General features: G+C 59.5%; 1 protein-coding gene across 7 annotated transcripts in view; it reads left to right on the top strand.

Moving 5' to 3' along the window:
• Window positions 1-21,889, top strand: part of RIMBP2 (RIMS binding protein 2) — a 90,430-nt gene that overhangs the window by 63,891 nt on the left and 4,650 nt on the right. For 4 of the 7 annotated variants that reach the window (XM_059139650.1, XM_059139655.1, XM_059139653.1 and 1 more), the window contains 10 exons: window positions 441-592; window positions 1,697-2,158; window positions 3,962-4,105; window positions 6,666-6,824; window positions 9,319-9,975; window positions 11,543-11,660; window positions 14,862-15,046; window positions 15,516-15,684; window positions 19,048-19,148; window positions 20,493-20,564. In XM_059139650.1, the coding sequence (XP_058995633.1) occupies window positions 441-592; window positions 1,697-2,158; window positions 3,962-4,105; window positions 6,666-6,824; window positions 9,319-9,975; window positions 11,543-11,660; window positions 14,862-15,046; window positions 15,516-15,684; window positions 19,048-19,148; window positions 20,493-20,564 (2,219 nt within the window). The remainder of the gene's footprint in view (window positions 1-440; window positions 593-1,696; window positions 2,159-3,961; window positions 4,106-6,665; window positions 6,825-9,318; window positions 9,976-11,542; window positions 11,661-14,861; window positions 15,047-15,515; window positions 15,685-19,047; window positions 19,149-20,492; window positions 20,565-21,889) is intronic. The other 3 variants (XM_059139654.1, XM_059139657.1, XM_059139656.1) reach the window with 1 other exon arrangement.

Genomic DNA, 21,889 nt, shown 5'->3' with positions numbered 1-21,889 from the left:
TCGCTCGGCTCTGTCCCCTCCCACGGGGTGGGAAGATGGGTGACATGTGGTCCACAACTATCTTCTCTCAAGTCCACGAGCAGAGGGAGGGAGGGGAGAGAGCGCTTTCCTCTGCCCAAGGCTGGGCTCTCCTTGAGGCGTCCTGAGCCAGTCCCATGGCCCTGGGTAATTTCGTCTACGCTGGCAGACTGGGAACAGGGCGCAGGTGGTCCCAGAGGGTGGACGGACGCCCAGGTGAGTCACGGGGCTGCGGTGCACGCTAGGAGCTGCTGCCCTCCTGCTGCCCTGCCCTACCCTCCCGTGTGGTGGTGTGGCGTGCCCTCTCGCATTCCGTCCTGGAGACTTGAGCCAGAGCGCTTTCCAGGTGAGAGCAGTGAGCTTCTCGGCCACTCCCCTGCCCGAGGGCCGTGCCCTGACAGTGCGGTCTTCTGTGCCCCCAGGCCCTCCGGCGCCCCCACAAGATGTCACCGTCCATGCTGGGGCCACCCCCGCTACCATCCAGGTCTCCTGGAAGCCACCTGCCCTGACGACCTCTGGACTGTCCAACGGGGCCAACGTGTCTGGCTACGGCGTGTATGCAAAAGGGCAGAGGGTGAGTTCCGGTTGGGGGGTCGCGTGGGGACTGCCGGGGACTGAACCGCACCTGCTCCTGGAGGGTTGAGCACGAGGTGGGGGCGCGTCCCTCTCTCCCCCAGCAAGATCCACCAGTACGTCCTGAACAGCACCTGCAGTGCCCCCCGGCCCCCACGGATGGCTCCCTTCTCTCCTGTGGCTCCTCCTCCCCAGAATTCTCTCTGCCCGGCTCCCATGGCCACAGCCTGACCTTCCGTGGGCAGTGCCTGTGCTTCTCCCCTCAGTGCTGATAACTCACCCCTCAGCCCCGCAAAATCAGGCCTTCCCCGGTGATGACGGGCTCAGAAACTCCACCAGCTATTGCTGGAAAGTTGATACTACCAGCCAGAGGGGCGGGGGCACATCTGCACATCCACGCACAGCCGGCCTGGCTCCCAGAGTGCCTGTGTCCTTAATGGCCGCCGTAGGGACCCTGTATGGGCCCCAGCCTTGTCCTGGCACATGGTACACACACGGGCTTGAGGCAGCTTCTGTCCATCTCCCACCCCAGCCTGTTCCTCCAGAGGACCCAGGGCTGACGCGTCAGATGCAGATGCCTCTCTGAGCTCCTCCTGCCTGGTCCTCCAGAACGCCACCGTCAGGGGCGTTGTCCCTTCGCTCCCCTCCTCCCCCAGGGCTCCCCTGTGCTCCCCCCATGGGGAAGCCCGCAGGCAGTCTGTGCTCTTGCAGAAGTGTGTCCTCTCTGACAGCAGGAAGCCCATCTTGGCCTCTGCCTGCCTGGGCCCCCTCTCCCCTCATCCAACTGGCAGTTTTACCTGGTTTCTGATGCCTCTGAGGCCCCCGCACCTACGTCTGGATTGGACCTGGACATGGAATGAAAGGCTTGGCCCCCGTTGGGGCCCAAGAACCTCCACCAACTGTGGGGGGTGGGATCTGTGGCAGTCTCCAGCCCGCGCCCCTCTCGGAGGCTTTCCATGTCGGGCATGGGGTGGAGCTGGGCATGGATCGGGCCCCAGCGCCTGGGCACGGGTGGCCGTCTGGGGGCTGGCCCCCATCTGGCAAGGTGCAGGGAGAGAGGCTGCGGGCAGGTGGGCTGCCTGTGATGGGCATTCTTTGTGCACAGGTGGCTGAGGTCATCTCCCCCGTGGCGGACAGCATAGCTGTGGAGATCGTGCGGTTGCGGAGCCTGGAAGCCAAGGCCGTGACCGTGCGGACCCTCTCTGCCCAGGGCGAGTCCATGGACTCTGCCCCTGCTGCCATTCCCCCCGACCTCCTGGTGCCTCCGACCCCCCACCCGAGAACTGCTCCCACACCGAAGCCCTTAGCAAGTGCCGGAGCCCCTGATACCAAAGATGAACACCTGGGTCCTCACATCGCCATGGACGGGGCCTGGGAGCAGGGTGGGGTCCCGGCCCCGGCCCACGGGCACATGCTGGAGCCGCCCAGCCTGCAGGGTTCAGGCCCGGGGAGGCGGTCCCCTTCGCCCAGCCGGATCCTCCCGCAGCCACAGGGCACCCCGGTTTCCACGTCTGTCGCCAAGGCCATGGCCCGGGAAGCTGCGCAGAGAGTGGCCGAGAGCAGCAGGGTAAGACCGGGCTTCTCCTTGCTGATTCCAACACCCCTCACCGTCCCCACCCTCCAGTCTGTGGAGGAGCAGCGCTGGCGCGCGGGGGCTGGCTGGCCTGGCGGGGGGATGTCACACGGCCTCCGCGTCCCCATGGGCCACTTTCTCAGCCAGATCCAGATAGAATCAAAATGTGTTTTCAGTACGTGAAATCCAGTGATTTTCTACCGGCCTGGCTTGGCTCGGACGCCAGGCCGTGAGAGCCCATGACCCAGGCTCTGGTCTGTAGTGAGGGTCTGAAAGGCGCCTTCTGCAGTGGGCTTGGGGACCTTCTTCCTGAACGAGGCTCACGTCCTTGTTCTGTGTGCTTCAGCGCCGCAGCTGTGTGTGCGAGCGCGTCTGTACGTTGTATGCACATGTGTACGTATATGTGTGTGTACGTGTGCACACACGTGTGTATGCATCTCTCCATTTGTGCTGTCCTACACACGTACAGGTGGACCTGCTTACCCACGCGTGCACATATAGACGGCCGTGTGCATATGCACACATCCTACGTGCAGAAGTGCACCTATAAAAATACACTCGCGTGCCTGTTACCCAGATCTGTTTGGGCCATGGGGCCGGAGCATTTGGGTTGTGGTGGGGCCGTCTTCCCCACGAGACTTAGGGTGAGACCTGGTGTAGGAAACACCTGGGAAGTGGTGCCCCATCCAGGCGCGGGAGAGCAGGGTCTGGAACTGGGCTGGATCGCGTACCCCTGCCCCCACCCCAGGACAAATCCCTCTCATTCTCAGGCGTGTTGGCTTGCCAGGGCGCCTGGCATGTCTGCTGCGGCCTGCGGTCAGGGCTGCGGCCAAGGTCACAGCGGTGGTCAGGGTCCTGCTTGGTTCTGCCCATCCAGTCGCAGGTTCCCTCCAGGACAGGGAGCCCTGGGGCGTCTGCTCTGAGATGTAGACATCCGTGCTGATGCCTGGGGGTCCCATGGTCGGTCAGCCTGGCCCTGGGCTGGGGACCAGGTCGGGGACCTCAGGAAGAGCACAGAGCGTAAAAGTCAGAGCTGGGTGACCCAGGGCACATGCTGGACACACACAGGCCATGGGGGAGGGGAGTAGGGGGGATGTGAGAGGTAGTGACAGCTGTCAGTCCTCCTGAAACACCGGAAACCCAGGCTGTGTGTGAGCTCCCCCAGGTGGTTCAGTGTGGGCTGTAAATACTTAAAAAAACAATTCAACACTCACTGTGACCCTGGATGAGAAGAAGTGTTTCCAGTACACACCTTATCGGGGGCCCTCCCCCGCTGTGCTCTCTTGAGGCAGAAGCCCGGCCCCAGATGGTGGTGCTTAATGCTTTTGGTGAAGCTCTGTGGGCAGGAAGGGCCTGGCGGTCGGGGGCGAGTGTCCCTCTGCTCCTTGGGATGCAGCCGCACCTCCCGAAGCCCTAATACCCCCAGGCGGGGTCCCCAGAGCCGGCTGGAGCCAGGCCAGGGAATGCTGCCCCCATGCCAGCTCACCTTTTGGAAGGCAAGGAGAGAAAGCAAACCTCTGAATGTCGTTCTTCAAGAAAGCATTGATTGATCAGACCAATAGCTGGATAGAGAGAGAACTTTCCATTGGTATCCCTAGGTTTCCTCCAGCAAAGACGGGAAGTGGTTCTGGTAAGGGACAGGGGACAGTGCACTGAGGCCAATGCTCGGCCACTGGACACAGGTCCCTGCCCGGGGTGCTGGGTGAAGGAGAGGCCGAGCCTGGAAGACACGGGGACCTGGATGCCCCCTGCCGCTCACTAGCCCCTCCTGACCGCTCCTTTCCTTCTCCTTCCAAGTTAGAGAAAAGGAGCATCTTCCTGGAGAGGGGTGGTGGGCAGTACATGAACTCCGACGAGGAGGACAGCTATGAGTCCCCAGACATCAAGAGGAGAGGCGCGTCGGTGGATGACTTTCTGAAGGGCTCGGAGCTCGGCAAGCAGGTGAGTGTGAGAGTGGTGTCCCCGTGGGCCTGCCCTGGCCTCAGCCAGAGCTCCCGAGACTGACCTTCTCCAGGGGCAGTTGCAGAAGCCCATATGGGAGGCCCCCATCCTCCCCAACCCCCCTGTGCTGGCGTCTGGTCGCGGGGATAATCGGGTGGGTCAGGTGAACCTACAGGTGACCACCTGGTTGATTGAGGAGAAACCCGCCGTTGGTTCACCTGCTTTCCTTAATCAGACCAGGGTTGTGGAGCATCTGGTTTGTGCCAGGCATCACGGGGGGCCGGAAACATGAGGATCCACATCCTATGCCTACAGCACGAGCTGCTAGTGCTCCCTTCCCTGCCCAGGCCCCTACCGCAGCAGCTGTGTCCCGCCTACCTTGTGGCTCCATGCTCAGACCACATGCACCCTGAGGGAAGCGCCCGGATTGTCTGTGCAACAGATGGGAAGACCTGGAGAGTCGGGCAGTGTGAGGACATCAGGGCGCGAAGACACGGCAGATAGTGGCACCCACGAGGCAGGGCAACACTGTGGCCTCAGGGGCCTTGGACTTCCACACGTGGGGTCATGTCCTGGCCCCACTGCCGCCCAGCTGTAGCTCTGCATGCAGATTGCACAGCTCGTCCAGCCAGCTGGCTCTTTGTCTGCAAGATTAATATTGTTCTACTTGCACTCATTTGAACATAAGACACAGAATGCCTCCCTAATAATGATGACGGTGATGAAGGCATTTCCCCACCGTGATAGTGGGAAGCCTCAGGGGGATGGATGTCGCCAGGCTGATTCAGCTGTGCAGAGTGCCTGGGCTCTGGCTTCTGGATCATCCATACTTTTGGCCTTCCTCTTGTGGCTACAAAGTGGCTGCCATAGCTCCAGTAATTGCATCCTTATGTGATAGCTCCCCAAGAAGGAAGGAAGGGAAGGATGAAAAAAGTCTTGGGACTTTTTTGGGAGAAAAAGTCCTTCCCAGAAGCCCATCAGACTGGCTCCTCCCTCTCACTGGGCAGACTGGGGCCATGCGCCCTGGATGCCTGGGGAAGACCACCTGAAACCAACCAGCTCTTTGTGTATTTGAAGCCCTTCTTAGAATGCCTTATACTTGGCCCCCAAGTAAAAGAATTGCCGCTGGAACCGTGCCCTCCCCAAGGCCGTAGAAGCTGAGACTGAGAATCCCTGGCCCCTTCTGCCCGCGAGGCACGCCGAGCCTCCTGCCTCCAGCAGGCCGCCAACTTCACATGGCCAGAAACGCTTACATGTCCTTATCTGGGCTAGTAATTGAAAACTGGATTTTGTGTTTTGTTTTGTAAGATTTTATTATTCGAGAGTGAGAGAGCACAAGCAGGGGGAGTAGCAGAAGGAATGACAGAGAGAGAGAAGCAGGCTTCCTGCTGAGGAGGGATCCTGACAAGGGCCTCAGTCCCAGGACCCGGGGAACATGACCTGAGGCGACCTGGGCCTTAACGACTGAGGGCCCCAGGCGCCCCTGGAGTATTTTTAATAAATGTGCCCCGAGCTGCTATTGAATGCATTTGCCTCATCGCCCACCTGGAAAATAAAGACCCCGTTCTTGATCAGTTTCATCCAGCAAGAACAGGACGCCGTGGTCCGTCTACCTGCCCGGCATGCAGAGGGCTTCTTGCTGCATCTCGTATCTCGCTGCAAACACTTGAGCTGGTGAATGTGGGAGCAGCAGCCCCCTGGTGTCGCCGTGCGTGGCCAGGGCTGGCCGTGTCCGTGCGCACATGCACATCACCGTCTCCATCAGGGGTCAGCATGAGCCCAGCCTTCACGGGGTGGGGTGGGTGGCGCCTCCTGCCCGGCCCATCTCTTCTGTAGACAATGCAGGGTGCGTGAGCGTGTTGGGTGACATGGTATTTGCAAAAAGCGTAAATACCTGTACATGGTGCACGCACTTTCCCACCCCACGGCTCTCCGTTGCACACATGCAGTGTGCCTGAGCCCTGCTGCCCCAGAGCCTGCCAGGGTCTCCGCCGGTCACCGCGGGCTCAGAGCTAGCCGACCTGGGCTGGCTGTCCCCGCCCTCCTGGCTCTCTGAGCTTGACAGGATGGGGATGTTCGGGCCTTCCTCAGCACGCGCGCGCACACACACACACACGCGTGCACAGATGCACACGCACACACACACGTGCACATATGCACACACGCAAGCATGCACATATGCACACACACGCACGCATGCATAGATGCACACACGCACACACGCACATATGCACACACGCACACATGCACATATGCACACGCACACACACGTGCACATATGCACACATACAAGCATGCACATATGCACACACGCACGCATGCACATATGCACACATGCACATATGCACACACGCACACATGCACATACACACATGTGCACATATGCACACACACAAGCATGCACATATGCACGCACATGCACATATGCACACGCACACACACACACATACACATCATGAGCAGGGGTCTTGCAAGCCAGCAGAGCAGGGCAGGGAGGCAAGGAGAGCCTGGGTGGCCCCCATGCTGCGGCCCCCACAGCATCCCCTCTCTCGGCCCCCAGCCGCATTGCTGCCACGGAGACGAGTACCACACAGAGAGCAGCCGGGGCTCTGACCTCTCCGATATCATGGAGGAGGACGAGGAGGAGCTCTACTCTGAGATGCAGCTGGAGGACGGGGCCAGGAGGAGGCCCAGCGGTACCTCCCACAACGCTCTCAAGGTCAGTGGCCCCCAGTCTCCGGCTCCCACCCCACGCCCTGGGGCTGTCCTTCCCTGTCCCTCTGCTGGGGCTAAGAGCGGCTCCGGGAGGCCTCGCCCAGCTGTGCAGAGCCTGTGGGTTTGGGTCTGCTTCCTCCTTGTTGTGACGTCTGTGTTGGGAAATTCCTCCAGCCTCCCGTCCTGCCCTTGCCCCACAAGCCCGGGAGGAAGGGCTGGGGAGAGTCTGTTTGGGACCCTTGGGGTGCCCAGCTCGGTGCCAGGAACTGAGTGGGGAAGAACAGAACAGGGAAGACCACCCTCCCCCACGGGCCCCAAGCTCTGATCTAGGGGCCCAGGATGGGCGTGGCCGGCAGGGGTTCGGGCAGACTCGATGTGGGGAAGAAGCTGGGGGCTTCCGTGCCAGGGGGCATGGAAGCTAGAGGGGGTAGGGGGTCGCGGGTTCACGGGGTCCACATGCAGGCCCCTTTGCAGACACCTCCCCCAGAACCCCACATCCTCTGATGGGCTTGATGGGGGTCACCTTCATGGAACCGGAGCTTGAGGCCTCCAAAGACCCAAGCAGAAGAAGGCTTACCCGCATGTGTGTGTCCACGTGCTACCCGCATGCCCAGGCCTTCGCTCCCATAGCGGGAGCTCCCGCCTCTGCACCGGGCCCTGCCCCTGGCTGGCTGAGCCGTTTGGCCGCCATCCGCCAACCTTTCCCACCCCAGGGGCAGACAGGCCAAGGGCTGGACGGCTGTAAGGACCCTTGTGGGCTTTGCCCATGAAAAAGTCCATGAAGAGGAAAGTTCCTCTGGGGTTACAGCACCCCACCGTGGAATTTCTCTCGGACACACAAGCATGCATTTTGACGGCGGAGAGAAGGCATATCCAGCTCTGGGTGCCGACTCACTGCAGGCACAGTCAGGACTGGCACAGGCGGGACTCAGATGTTGTCCTGGCGAAGAGCCCCCGACAGGGTCTTGGAGACGCTCTGTCACCAAAGCACCTGCTGGAGTCCTGTGCAAATTCTGCCTTTTGGCAGCTCCTGCCCCTCCTGGGGGCTCCTCCCCCGCCCCCTGCCAGCTCCCAAGGCGCCACTGGCCAGCTGGACTCAGTAGCCTTCCTTGAGGGACGCAGAGCCAAGGCCTCCCCCTGGTCGGGTCTGACGCCCACCCCCACTCCGGATTCCCCGCTTTGCCTGCAGCTGCTCAAAGATGGGCTGGGCAGAGCCTGGGTCTGGTTTTCATGATGCTTCTCCTTCTGATGGAGAAAGCTCCTGGGAAGGCACTTCCTGGGAATAGTTTAGCAAAGAAGCAGAGTTTGCCTTCTCTCCCAGGCTGGGGGCCCGGAAATGAAGCTTGGTAGAAAAACCCCTGCTGGGGGGCACCTGAGGGAGGCTGCCTGGGAGCTGACAGCCGGTAGAGTAATGCACGTGGCTTCGCCCACAGTGCTGTTCCTTTTTTTTTTTTTTTTTTTTTAAATCAGAAGCTTTTATGGGCCAGTCTGGACGTCTGAGTTCTTTAGAAAGTCCAGTAGTTTGGGAATCTGGGATCACTGGGCTCAGCTTCTTGCCCACGACAATTCTGTAGGGCTGAGCCAGCTTCCCCCATACCAGCCCTGCCCTGGGAGCCCCCAGATTGGACCCCTTCTTCAAGCTCACAAACACATGGGGTGTCAGGTTAGCAAAGCCGCGGGGTTGGGTCAGCGGCTGGCACTGAGCTCCTGCCCGTGAGCCCCCAGCGCCCTAAACGCACCAGGGTCCCCAGCTGGCAGGAGCCCCACACAGCCCCAGGAGGAAGGGCCTTGTCTGGCAAGGCAATAGGGGTGTGCTCCCTGCCCAGCGGGCATGAAGGATGGGCTCAGGGAAGCCCCAGCGGAGAGTAAGAGGCCACGGCCCGGGGGTACCCGGTGGCTAGGCCCCTCCAGTCTGGGGCAGCTCCAGGGAGGGCCCAGGATGCTGGGATGCGGCTCTCCACGTGCCCTGGGCCAGGATCTGGAGAAGCAGACCGACTAGGTTCTCTGCAGACGCGGGCAGAGCTCGGCTGTGCACAGCGCACGGTCGGGAGCCAGAAGGCGCCCAAGGGCCAAGGGCCAAGGCCCCCGCTGTCACACGGGTGCAGCCCAGAGCAAAGCGCGCTGGACAGCAGTGGGCGGGGCCTCCGTGGTGCCCGCCTCCGCCGCCGTCTTCTGAGCTCCTGGGGTGCAGGCCTCCCAGGGCCCTGCGCCCCCTGCTGCCCGCTGTCCCCAGCAGCACCCCGCGGCCCGCCCGCCCTCCACTCTGCGCGCCACCCACTCCAGGCGAGACCGCCGCGCGCGCCTGCCCCTGCCCCGCGCCAGGCACCATCCGCTAACCTTGTGTTCTCATTTCAGAGCCCGGCCAGAGCATGCCTTTCGCCCCCACGAGTACACGCATGCTTGCTGCCCCTCATGGCCTGAGACTAATTCTGTCTGTTTTCTTTCCTCCCGCCATGTCACCTGGGTCCCACCCTGTTTTAACACACCACCCCCTTCAGGAGTGCTCTCAGAGTAGCGGCTCTGAGGGGGCCTTCCTGGAGCGGCCTGAGCACCCCCACCTGACCCAGCATAGCTCCAGGCTGTTCAGTATCCCTGAAGTAGCCGAGGAGGGAGAGCACCTGGAGGTCTTGCACAAGCAGGGCTTAGGGTACTCGGCCAGGGCCCGGGCCCCACCGGCCTCTCGGCTCCCAGCCAAGCCCAGGGGCCCAGGGGGCGGCCCCCATGCGGAGGACTTCGCTCTGGAAGACAGAGGCTGCTGGTCCAGCCGCGCAGCCAGCAGGAGCCCGGACAGTGGCCTGGACTGTGGGAGTGAGGAGGAGGAGCTACGTCTTAGCTTCAGGAGCTCGGCCAAGTGCAGCCCGGGCCCTGGGCACTGCCCCCATAGGAGAAGCCTGAGGCCGCTGCTGGCCCGGCGGCGGACGCTGACCCGGCAGAGCAGCATCGAGGAGGACTTTGGGGAGCAAGTGGACCCCAGCGCCGTCCTCAGGAGCCATGATGCCCACCCGAGCCCAGAGAGATCCGCCCCCAGGAAGTATGGCCGGGAGGAGCCCCTGGGGCACCAGGGCCTGCGGGATGTCTGGAAGAAAAGCATAAACATGCCTGACAGTAGGGCCACTGCCCCAGAGTCACCTCCCCGGGTGACAGCAGGCCCTGTGGTGTGTGAAGTTAACTTCCTTCTCACATCTGCTTGCCAAACCAATCCATTTTCATTCTTTTCCCTGATTGTTTTCTGTTGGTGTCCATCCCTGGGGAGCGTCTCTGCTGGCTGTCTTTCATTTCCATGCATTTTGATTTCAGTGCCATCGCTTCCCAATCTTTGACCATGCTGACGACCCCTTTCCTTTGCTTTAGAATACTGACCCCCACCCCACAGAATCAGCGACGATTATGGCTGCTTTAATTAAAGGACAACTGAATCTAAATTTTAATTAAGGGTTAGCTGAACTACGATGATCCAAAAGTTTGGCAACATGTGTTTTTTTCCAAATGAACCCTCGGGGACGTTCACGACCGCCACCCGCACCGTCGAGGGTGTTTTCTGATTGTGGCCATAGGTTTGGATCTTCATTCATAACTGGAAAAAAAAAAAAAACCACGAATGAGGAACAATTATCAAAGGTCCATTTTTATATGTTGTTTCCAAAGTGGCTTTTGTTTTGTTTCTTTCCGGGGGAAGTTTTCAGAATGGGTTTTCCATCTTCAGCTCTAGACGCATACCCCCGCCTTCTGTTGCAGGCTTGTTGGCAGGTTAAAAGTAGGGGGTCCATCCGAGGCATCATTCATCTCTATATTGTGTGCCTTTTCCAAGACATTTGCTCCTGTCATGCTGAACTTTTCCATGAAAACACAGGCGAGCCGCCGCCGGGCACGCCAGGCCTGGGGTCTGAGCCTGCCCAGTCGTGTTCTGTGCACACAAGGGCGCCGATCTGAGCCCACTGAGTCGCCCACCATCCGTGGCCCACATCCTGTCCTCTACCTGTGACAAGCCGTCTAACTACTGGGCCTCCCCAACCACTGTTCGTTCCCTGTGCCCCCAAGAGCTTCCCCACTCCAACTGCTTCCCAGTGAGCCGGAGGTTTCGCAATGATTCTCTCGTATGATTCTGACCTCTAGTGCAAATTAGAAGCAAACCCGTCCAAAAAGGAGAACCATCCAAGGCAGCCCTGAAAAGTCATTGGTGTCTTCGGATTAGGGCCAAGATGTTGCCGTGAGTTTCAGAGCTGGGAATGCACAGAAACTTCTGTCCGAGTTTCCGGTAACCTCACACACAGCCGTGTCCAGGTGGGGTGTTCGGAAGCGCAGCTAACCGCCCCCCCAACACGTCCGTGAGCGCTGCAGGGGCAGGCTGTCCTGAGACTAGCTGAGGGCCGGACGCGGTCCGAGGGGCCGGAGCTGGGACGAGCTGGGTTGGAGCCACTCTCACTCTGGTTCCAAGACCTTGGCTTCGGCAGCGGGAGCCGCAGAGAAGAGTGCCTCCCGAGGAGTCCCTTCTCGCCCCCGCTCCCCTCCGTGTGTCGAGAAACGGCTCTGGTGCGGAAGACGGGCTGGCTGGGGAGAGCAGCCTTCTCTCTCCTCCAGGTTATTCAGCTAACCTTTCAGTTAAAAGCTAAGTTTAGTTGCCTTTAGAGCTTCTGCTTCTGAGTTGATTTGATTTGGCTGACTTAATTCTTTTGTTCCCCGAGGCTGGCAGGACTTATGACTGTGCTGTTGTCGTGTCTTCAGATTTTAGGAAACCCGATGTCTGCAGGACGGGCGGACAGGGTGGATCACGTGGGCCGAAGGTTCTCCCACGGCAGTGCTGGTCCTCAGCGGTCCCGGCCGATGATGGTCCCGTCCATCGGTGAGTGGGCCTGACACCTTGCTCTCTCTTGGGACCCCAGAGCACATGGCCGCTCCGTCCATGATGGGGACACGTTTGCAAACTCAGTAGGAGTAGCATTTCTAACCACGTACAGAAAACTCTCTGTTACTTCTGGCAAAAAGAAGGCAGAAAGAGGCATAAGAGAAATGAAACCTATTTGTAAGAGTTCTCAAATATCATATTGGCTTTTCACATCAGTCTTCTCCCTACCAATTTGTTTTCTTTCCTGGAGAGGCCAAACCCCATGAGGCCTGGAGAGATTGCAGTGTGAGGCCTCTCACGTCCCAGCTTGTGCTCTCGTGAGAGGTTCACGGCCAAAGAAGCAGGAGCTGCAGCTCAACTCCAAATACCTAAATAAACCCAAGTAACGGAGAGTTCTCTGTGTGCATAAAGTATCCCGGCAGCCGGGGCTCAAAGTGGTGGGGAACCCCACGAGGCCTGATGTGGCCTCCGGAGCGTGGGCCGCCCTCGTGCACGTGCTCCCCGCCTCGCTCGGGAGCCCTCCTCCGGCCCCCTGAGCCCATTCCCTTCATTCCTTTTTGGGATTGAGCCACTAGTGCTGAAAGCTGTCATTTGAGTCCCCATAACTGATCCCACACAGAAGGGGGCAGTGGTTGGAGGTCCGAAGGGGTGGCTCCGACTGTTCGTTCCACTGGAATGATTCGTGGCAAAAACGATTCCAAAACGTATTTGCACAAGATCATGGAACTTGGGATATCAGCGCAGAGAAACTGGCGTTTCGTGGGAGTGTGCGTGCATGGGAACGCGGGCGGGGAGAGCCCGGAAGGGCGCCGGTGAGGGAGCGGGCGCAGCGGAGCCTGACCCAGGGCCGGGGGCCAGCTCAGGGGCGTCCGGACACCGGCACTCAGCTGACGTTCAGGGGACAGTCTCCTTTCACATCAACTAACAGGACAGACGGACGTGATGATGCAAAACAGATCCTCTAAAGTACTTTTCTTCTTCCAGACTTTTCTTCCCTTTTGAGTCCAAACAACAGGGGAAGAGTTTTCTCTTCCACCTCTATGGTTTTAGAACGTTTTTACTGATTAGTAAAAGTGTCATAGAATACTCAAGAACTTAAAAGAAAAAAAGGTGTTTCAGTTTACTGAAAAATGACAAAGAACGCAGCACAGTCCCGCTGGTGGTCGCCGGTCGCGCCTGTTCCACATCAGCGGGCGGCTTACGTCACACAGCCTGGGTGGTCTCGGGGGCTCGGGACCCGGTGCCACGGTGCCCCCACGTGCACGTGATCTGTGTGTCCCCCCCCTCCCCGTGACAGCGACCGAGCCTGACGGGGTGATCCTGGTGTAGCAGGTGCACGGCTCGTGGGGGCCTGGCCGTCTCCAGAAGCGAGGTGGGGTGGGGCTGCTGTGCGGGCCAGGACCCAGTCATCTCTGCTGCGGAAGGGGGTTTCTGGGGCTTCACTGGATTGTCGCTGTCATGCGGCGAGACCAAGGCCTGGCGCATGGGGCGGGAGCTGCGGCTGTGCTCACCGGGGAGCGTTGGCGGCAGGCAAGGGGCTGGGGCTCTGCCGAGGCTCCATCCCCGGGCTCCTGGGAATGGCTGCAGGAGGGACTGCAAATGACCCGGTGGGTATGGATGGAGGCAAAGGGGGGACTTGGGTACCTCCTGGTCCTCCCTGCTGACCCCAAACTCTGGAGCCCCTGACGGCCCTTTGAATGGGTGTGTCTTACCATAAAGAAATCGAAAGTTTGCACGCGTGTTTTCATCTTAGTAAAACAATAGCTAAATTAGCAGTAGCAGAAAGAGAATAATGCTAACATTTTAACCAAAAAAAAAAAAAAAAGGCTCTTAATATAACTCAAAAAAAGTGCCAAATAAATCCGTCATGGATTCGGTTGAATTGGACCCGATTTCTCATCATGTAGTGATGCAAGAAGGCGCATACAAACACGGTTAATACCAAAGGCTTTGATTCATACACAGAAGTGCCTGAGTTTCAAAGGACAGAAGTGAAGCGTGCTCAGCAGAGCCCGGTGACCCCCGGGAATGGCCAGGGGTGGGCTGGCCGACTTTGTGCCCCTCGTTCCGATCTAGTTCCATTTTTCTTGTGCAAATATCAATGTTTTAAGAACCTGCTCCATTCCAGAAGCATTCCTTTTTTTTTCCCCCCCAGAGGAACCTAATTCTGTAGACCATATACTTCCTAAATATATTTTTATTTATCATTATTTGAGAGAGAGAGAGAGAGAGGCAGCAGATGAGCAGGAGGGGCAGAGGGACAGGCAGAGAGAATCTTAAGCAGACTCCACGCCCAGCCCAGAGCTCAGCGCGGGTCTCAAGCTCACGACCCTGAGGTCACGATTGGCGCTAAAATCGAGAGTCAGATACTTAACCAACTGAGCCACTCAGGCGCCCCCCGAATATATTTTTAAGAAGCAATGCATCGCAATTGAATAAAAATACCATAACTTTTCATGTTCTCTGGGTGTCCTAATTAAGGAAACAGATTTTAAAAGACTTAGAAAAAGTATGTGGGTCCAGATGTAGTGAATTCGGGACCCTACGGTCAGCACAAGGAGGGCCTCCCGATGCTGACCTGTGACTCGCAGGAGGAAGGAGCTGGGGACAGTTTCTTGCTGGACTGTGGCTGGTCTTTGCTCCACTCAGGAGGATCCCATTCTGACCAGGGGGCCCTTTGGCTCAGGTCATGATCCCGGAGTCTTGGGATCGAGCCTCGAATCCCGCTCCCTGCTCAGCGGGGAGCCTGCTTCTCCCTTTGCCGCTCCTCCTGCTTGTGCTCTCTCTGACAAATAAATAAGATCTTAAAAAACAAAAAAACCCACAATTTTTAGAAGCTGGGTGGTAAGTGGAGTTTTGTGAAGAATGCATTTGTCACCACTGAAGTGTTGAGGCTCAGTGAGGACCCCAGACTTCCACTCAGGTGCGAATGCCTTTCGGTGACTGGGGTGGGGGGCCGTCCCGCTGGCTCCGCTCCGCAGCGGATGGCCTGTCCCGCGCTGGGTTTCCTGACGGCTGCAGCTTTTCCCGCCCATCCGTGTCGATCTGTATCGCACCCGGAGATGTACAGACAGACGTTCCAGTGCTGCCATTGGGCCATCTTCTAGACCGCGCTTCCTACAACAGCACAGGTCTCTAAGTCCGGGAGTCACCTAGCCCTCTGCCTTTGTCCCCCCCCCCCCCCCCCCCCGCTCCCAGACGAGTACAGCGAGCAGGACCGCCTTTCTCCAGACTTCTATGAAGAGTCGGAGACCGACCCAGGTGCCGAAGAGCTCCCGGCCCGGATCTTTGTGGCGCTGTTTGACTATGACCCCCTCACCATGTCCCCGAATCCAGATGCTGCCGAAGAAGAGCTTCCCTTTAAGGAAGGACAGATCATCAAGGTGGGCGCCGGGCGGGGTGGGGGCCAGGGAAGGACCGTGCGGCCACCGTACTGTCGCCCCTGAGCTCATCCCCAGGGCGGGCCTGTTCCGTCGCGTCAGACAGTCAGCCGCAGGACCAGCAGAGAAAAGGCTTTTGAGTCCGAAGCAGGGACCCCGGAGAGAGCCTGGTGCTCGGCCTCCCGGGGGAAACCCGCGGCTACAGACAGGACACCGCTAGGGGGAGACTCAAAGTCCTCTCCATGGGGTGGGGTTCCCTCACACACGCGAAGTGGAGCCGAACCCCGACCTGTGCCCCCTGCCGGCTGATGGGACCAGCGGGTTGTCCAGACCCTGGGGCGGAAGCCGGTTCCCCGGTGTGGCCGCAGGTCTACAGGGCACGTGTCGGTGACGACGGGCTCTTCCCGCACATTCTGACAACACACGGGAGACCCGGCACTCACCCTGCCTCGGCCTCTCGCCCCGGCTCCAGGTCTATGGTGACAAAGACGCGGACGGCTTCTACCGCGGGGAGACCTGTGCTCGGCTCGGCCTTATCCCTTGTAATATGGTCTCAGAAATCCAAGCCGACGATGAGGAGATGATGGACCAGCTTCTGAGACAAGGCTTCCTGCCTCTGAACACGCCTGTGGAGAAAATAGGTAAGAGACCACCCCCGGGTGGCCCCTGCCCCTGCTGGCGGGGCTGCTCCGGCCTCCTCCGGCCTCCCTGGCCTCTCCTGCCTCCCCCAGGCACGCCACCAGCCGGGAGCAGGAGGCGGTGTGGACAGGGTCCAGTCTGTGCCATTGCAAGGGAATCTGAAAACGAACCCGCACTGCAAACCGGGTTATAATAGTCTTGCCTGCTTTGGGGAAAATTTACACGCCCAAATATTTACGAAAACTCAGATGATTTTCTAATGAAGGAGGAAGTACAGCGTTGCTTACTAAAGGTCTGTCCCACCAGAAAATAGACTGCTTGCTTTCTGGCTGTTTCTGCATGTCGTGTCCCCTAAAACGTGTGCATTTATACCGTGACCCCCACGGTGCTGGTGTCAGGAAGCGAAGCCTCTGGGAGAAGCTGACATCGTGACTGTGGAGGTCTCAGAGGGGCGTCAGGGCCCTCGCAAAGGGGGCCCTCGCCCCCTCTACCCTGCCACGACAGGTGGGAAGACACCACCCATGAACCAGGACGCAGATCCTCCCAGACCCGACTCTGCGGCGCCCCCGTCTCGGAGGACTCCCAGTCCCCGGGCCTGTGAGGCGTGGCTGTGGGCCGTGTTCGGGCGGCAGGAACAGACCAGGACATCGGGGTCAGGGGGCTCACTGTGGGACGCGCCCTGGGCTCACACCTGGACCCCATCCTCTCCGTGGGGGATGGGCCGTGAGCGTCTGCCCGTCCCCAGTGCGGGTCACAGGGTGAGGGGGTCACCGCATGCTTTCCATCCGGGTGGACATTCCTCATCCAAAAGGAAGAAAAGCGTGTCCCCCATCGTGTGGGCGGAGGACACCCTCCCGCGTTGACCTGGACCCAGTTTGCAAGCAGCAGTGAGCACACAGCGGAACTGTTTTCAGTGAATTTTAGCAGCGTTACAGTTACGGTGTCTAATTTTGCGCACATGTGGGGAGAATCTACCTATTTCAGAGGCCTCTGCTTTCTCCACAGAGCTGGAGACAGGAAGATCTGCTTTATGTCATTCATGTTTTAATACTTCAAAACATGAGATTAACGTAGTTGCAAATCAGATTTCAGAGACAAAATGCAGTGGCTCAAAGAATGTGCATAATTTTAAGGATAATCACAAACTCAAGCAGAATGTTTCGATTTTTTGGTATGAATGAACTCACAGTGTGAAGTCAGAGCTCACGTCTTAGAGCAGAGGCTTCTGGGAATATTCTGCCTGGATCAAGTCCCGGAGCCTGAAGCTCTCGGAGCCCAATACCCCCCGACTCCCCTTCCGACGCCTCCGGGTCTGGCTCCACTCCCCACAGACCCCGCGAGCCCACCAGGGCTCCGCTAGAAAGCGGTAGCTTGATTCAAGTTACCAAATTGGTTAAATGTCTGTTTTATTGTCTTTTTCTAATTGTGACTTTTGACGGAACCGGACTAAGGCACCGTGAGCCCTTCTAGCGCTAGGAAGTGTCGCTGTCACCGCAGGCTGAGCCCACGCCCCCTGTGGCTGGGGCAGGACCCGGTGTCCGCCTCACAGCTGTCTTCCGACACCACATGTGGTGACACAGGAGGAAACGGGGTACGCACTGGAAAAGAAGACAAACTTTTTTCCAAGTCATATGTGACATGAAAATCTACTTAGAAAATCTCAGAGGATCTAGAACACAAGTCCCTAGAACCAAGGAGGCAGCTTAGCAAGGTCAACGGATACAAAAGCAATTGTTTTTCCAAACGTCAGCGTGAAAAATTTGGAGTTGACGTTTAATACATAATGTCATTTACGATGATGGAACAAAAACCTGAGAAGGGAGGGGTCGAATGCCGGGGGCTCTGTGTGGGGGAGGCCACCCAGCCTGAGGACAGAATCCGAGGATTCCCTGAGGAAACGGACGTCATGTTCTGCACTGCGGGCGGTGAAGACGTCCAGCACCCCCAAACCGACAGACGCACCCACAGGCTCATCCGTACGGACAGGACGCGCCCCTCCCCCTGCCCCAGTCCATGTCTGTGCGGATGGGACCTGCCCCCGGGTCCATGTCTGTGCAGGGATCCGTGTAGAATCCATGCACTGAATCAAACGTGTAAGAAAAGGCAAGGGGCTTGCAGTTGCCCGAGTGATTTTCTGAAAGCGCCCGGTTTTACGACCGGACGCACAGGGGAGCTGATGGAGACCCAGTGGCGTGGGCGGCCCCGGGCACCGCCATCCGGCAGCAGGGCAAATCCGGAAACGGACCGACGCCTGCAGTGTCCACAGAGTTTCAACCCAGGTAGGGGGCTCTTCTGTCGTGGGGGCTGGAATCGGGCAGAGAAAAATGAAGCTTGGGCCGCACCCCTGCCGGACTCACAAAATGAACTCATAATCGAACCATCTCAAGTATAAAAACTAAGACCGTGAAACTTCTAGGAGAGGAGCTTCGTGGTGATGAAGCCAGGATGTCTTTGACGGGACACTGAAACCAGGACACAGTGAAGCAAGAGACTGACGTCGGGCTCTTGAGCATCGAGTCGTTTCTAACTGGAGAAACACAACATGAAGAGAAGGAACTGGGGGGACCCCGCTCTCGACTACTCCACGACAGGAAAGCCAACGACCAGCGCCAGTGCGGGCCAGAGACCCAAGAGCTCCTTCACCACGGAGGACTTGTGGATGGCGGTCGAGCCGACGGAGAGACGCCTACCGGGACCCATGGTGTGCGGAGAAGCGCCATGAGAAGCCCCGGCGCCCCCGCCGGGATGACCGCAGCCAGCGTGGGTCGGGTGGGAACCGGAGCCGCATCCGCTGGGGGCGACCCCGCGGGGCGGGACTGCTCTGTCCGACAGGCAGCGGGTCCGTGGGCAGCTGGACGCACAGTGCAGGCCAGCCGCCCCCTCCTGAGTCCTCGCCCCGAGGGATGGAGCTTCCGTGCATGCCCACAGCGGCACGTGTGCTCACAGCGCCCTCACCGCACGCCGCTGAGAGGGGAAACTCAGGCGTCTTGCCCCCGGGGAGCGGGTTGAGTTGCTGCCTCATCCCCACGGGGGGGACACCCCTCAGCGGTGAAGCCCGCACTGTGACACACAGTCCCACGAGGGGCTATGATCTCTGATTTCAGAGGATCGCAGCTTCGTCTCGGCCTCCCCGTCAGACGGACGCATCGGGGGAGGGAAGCGTCCTCATCGCTGGGCAGGGGCGGGCGGGCAGAGCAGACCCGCGAGAACACGCAGCTCGGGGCGACCGGCCGCACAGCCGGGGCTTCATGGGGCCTGGAGAGGGCGGTGGTCCGGTCCCACTGCCGCCCTGGGGACGAGGGAGCGGGGGCGGCACTCCTTGTGGAGTAACCATGACGGCTTTCTCCTCCTCGTGATGTCAACAGAGAGAAGCAGAAGCAGCGGCAGGCACCCAGGGGCGACGCGGAGGGTGGTGGCGCTGTACGACTACGACCCGAGAGAGAGCTCGCCCAACATCGACGTGGAGGTACGTGCCCGGCGTCGCTTCCCCGTGGCTCACGGCCGGTCCCCTGGCCTCTCCCCGCATAGCAGCCCGGGGGCCGTGGGACCCGGCCTCCCTGCCTCTCTGGAGGGGTCTGTGTGTGCAGTCACTGGTGTGAGGGAGCTGGGCCGGAGGAGACAGGGATGGGGCACCGCGGCTGACCAGCCTCGCCGCCGCCGCGGTCCAGGGCCCCGTGCGGGAGGCCGTGGGAGGAGACATCTGCCGACCTCGGCCTTCGGTGACAGCCCGGAGTGTCTTCTGGAAGAGAATTAACATCTGCGGTGTGGGGGCCTGGAGAGACAGCAGAGCTCTAAGTGCCCCCGCCCTCCAGGGAGAAGCTGAGGGACAGGCCCCCTGTCTCCACACACATGGCCTGGGCCGGCGTGGCCCTTGGTGCCCTGGGAGGCAGAAGGGGCCCCCTCAGAGCTGACAGGCTAGGTGCTCAGCCTGTGCCCCTGCCTTCTCAGACGACAAGCGGTGTCCGCATCTGTCACCCCCCGTTCTCTGGTGCCCCGTGTGCTCCCAGCTCGTGGTTCGGATTCAAAGCAGGCTCTGCAAACATGGCCACGTGGACCCGATTCATAAGGGATGTCTGGTGGCCGGAGAGGTCATTCCCTCTTCCCTTGTCTTCACATTCAGAGATAAGCCGGTCCGTGATTCTGTCCGTGGGCCCGTGTCTCAGCGGGCGCCTGGCACGTCGCGTACACTTTGTAGACAGAATAATTGAGTAAAGGCTTTTTGCGCCCAGTGCAGGGACATTTATGTGACAGTCCTTATGCTGCAGAGGACCCTTCCCTGAACTTCTGGTGTTTCAAGTTAACTCTTTGAGTCGTTTTATTTTTTAAAAGACTTTATTTGAGAGAGAGAGAGAGAGAGAGAGCACGGGCCGGGTGAGGGGCAGAGGGAGAAGCAGGCTTCCCGCTGAGCAGAGAGCCCGATGCGGGGCTCGATCCCACGACCCCAGGATCACGACCTGAGCTGAAGGCAACCGCTCCACCACCGCCTGAGTGCCCAGGCGTCCCCACTTTGACAAGTTTTAAACTGGTGACGGGGGACGTAGCCACTGTGTGAGCTCTGGCTGGGAATGGTGCGTGTGGCACGTGGCCCGTAGGCGGCCCCGCTGAGCTGTTCTTCCCACGCGTCCCCGGGGTGCCACGCACAGAAGCACCGGCTGGCTTCCTACCCTTCCTCCCTGGGGGAGCGGAAGAGCAGGTCAACCCCAAAATGATGAGAAAAAAGAAATACTTAGAGCAATCGTGAGGACCTTTTTAAAGAAAACCAGCGGCCCCGTACCAAAGGTGTTGCTAGCCTGACGTTCTGTCCCCGCAGGCAGAGCTCACGTTCTGCACCGGAGACATCATCACCGTTTTCGGGGAGATTGATGAAGACGGATTTTATTACGTGAGTGTCTGAAACCTCAGGACGCTGCATCTTGTTCATTCTGTGTGTCTGCTTCTGCGCGTGCGTCCTTGCCCTGACATGAGGTACGAGCTTCCGGCGGCTTTCGGGAAGGTCCCCGCCTCTGGGGCTCGTCTGGTGCAGGAAGGGGGGCTGAGAGCCTCTCCGGTCTCCTTCTCTGAGGGGGGCATGTGCCGTGTCTGCAAGCTGCAGACAGAGGACACGCACTCACGTTCTTCCGTCCAAACATGTCCCAGCTGAACTCTCTGGTTCTTTGTAAGGTGTACGTTTGGGGGCAGGAGAAGGAAGGAATACAAACAGGCCATGTTGTTACTTAATCCTCCCCAACAGTGTCCAAGTCCGCCCCGACCTTCCTCCCAGCTGACGGCCGTCGGCAGCCGGGACCGGGCTCCGGGCAAGGGCTCCTGACTCCAGGCCTGGGGGCCGGGGGCCGCCTCCTTCCTTTACGGTGCTGACAGTTCTTGAGGAAAAGAGAGGAAGAATGCTGACGGGCTCATCTTCGTGCTTCATGGCATGCCCCAGGCCCAAGCGCACGGGGCTGCCAAGGAGCTGGCTGGCCGGCCTGGGGGTGCCTGCTGCAGTGGGGCTTGGGGACAGGTCCCCCCACCTTGCACCAGGGTCCCAACCTTCCCCGTGACCCCCATCTTTAGTCAGAACAGCTGGGAAACCATCCGGTCCTGCTAAGGCAGGTTTTCCTTCGAGTCAGACGAGTTCACAGCCTGCGGGGAACCTGAGTTTGGGATTACGGCAGGTCCGTGTTCAGAGGGGCTGCACGGGCCCTCGTTTCTTTCCAGATGAGAGTATGGGGTCTGTGAGTGATCAGATGTCAGGCTTTCTGTCCTGTCGAGGGTTCGAGGGGGCGGGAGAGGGAGGTGGGAGCCCCTGAGGCTGAGACACAGGCTCGGGCTGGTCCAGGTGACAGAGGGAGGTGGTTGGAAGCCGCCTCAGTAGCTCCCAGAGTGCAGGTCGTCAGTTGGGGTGAGCGCGTCATCCAAGAAGATGCCCAGGTCTGCCCCCGGTGATGGGTGCCCTTGGAAACATGGGCACGAGTGAGAGAAGGATGCGCTTTGGAAAATACGGAGCTTGAGGCTGGCAGGAGGACCTCCGAGCTTCTCCACGATGGGGCGGGATCCGTGCCATTGATTCCGGAAGATTCTGATGGCCACGTCGGACACAGCAGCATGTGGCGGAGGGGACGGCCGTGCGGCAGTCAGTGCACTTCTGACGCGGCGTTCGCCAGACGGCACGAGAAGCCCCAAAGAACCAGAGGGGGAGAGTAGACGTGCAGGCGGATCTGCCCCCCGTGC

The sequence above is a fragment of the Mustela lutreola genome, chromosome 11, assembly GCF_030435805.1.
Source record: "Mustela lutreola isolate mMusLut2 chromosome 11, mMusLut2.pri, whole genome shotgun sequence".
Taxonomy (NCBI): Eukaryota; Metazoa; Chordata; class Mammalia; order Carnivora; family Mustelidae; genus Mustela; species Mustela lutreola.
This window is presented reverse-complemented; position numbering and strand designations above follow the sequence as displayed.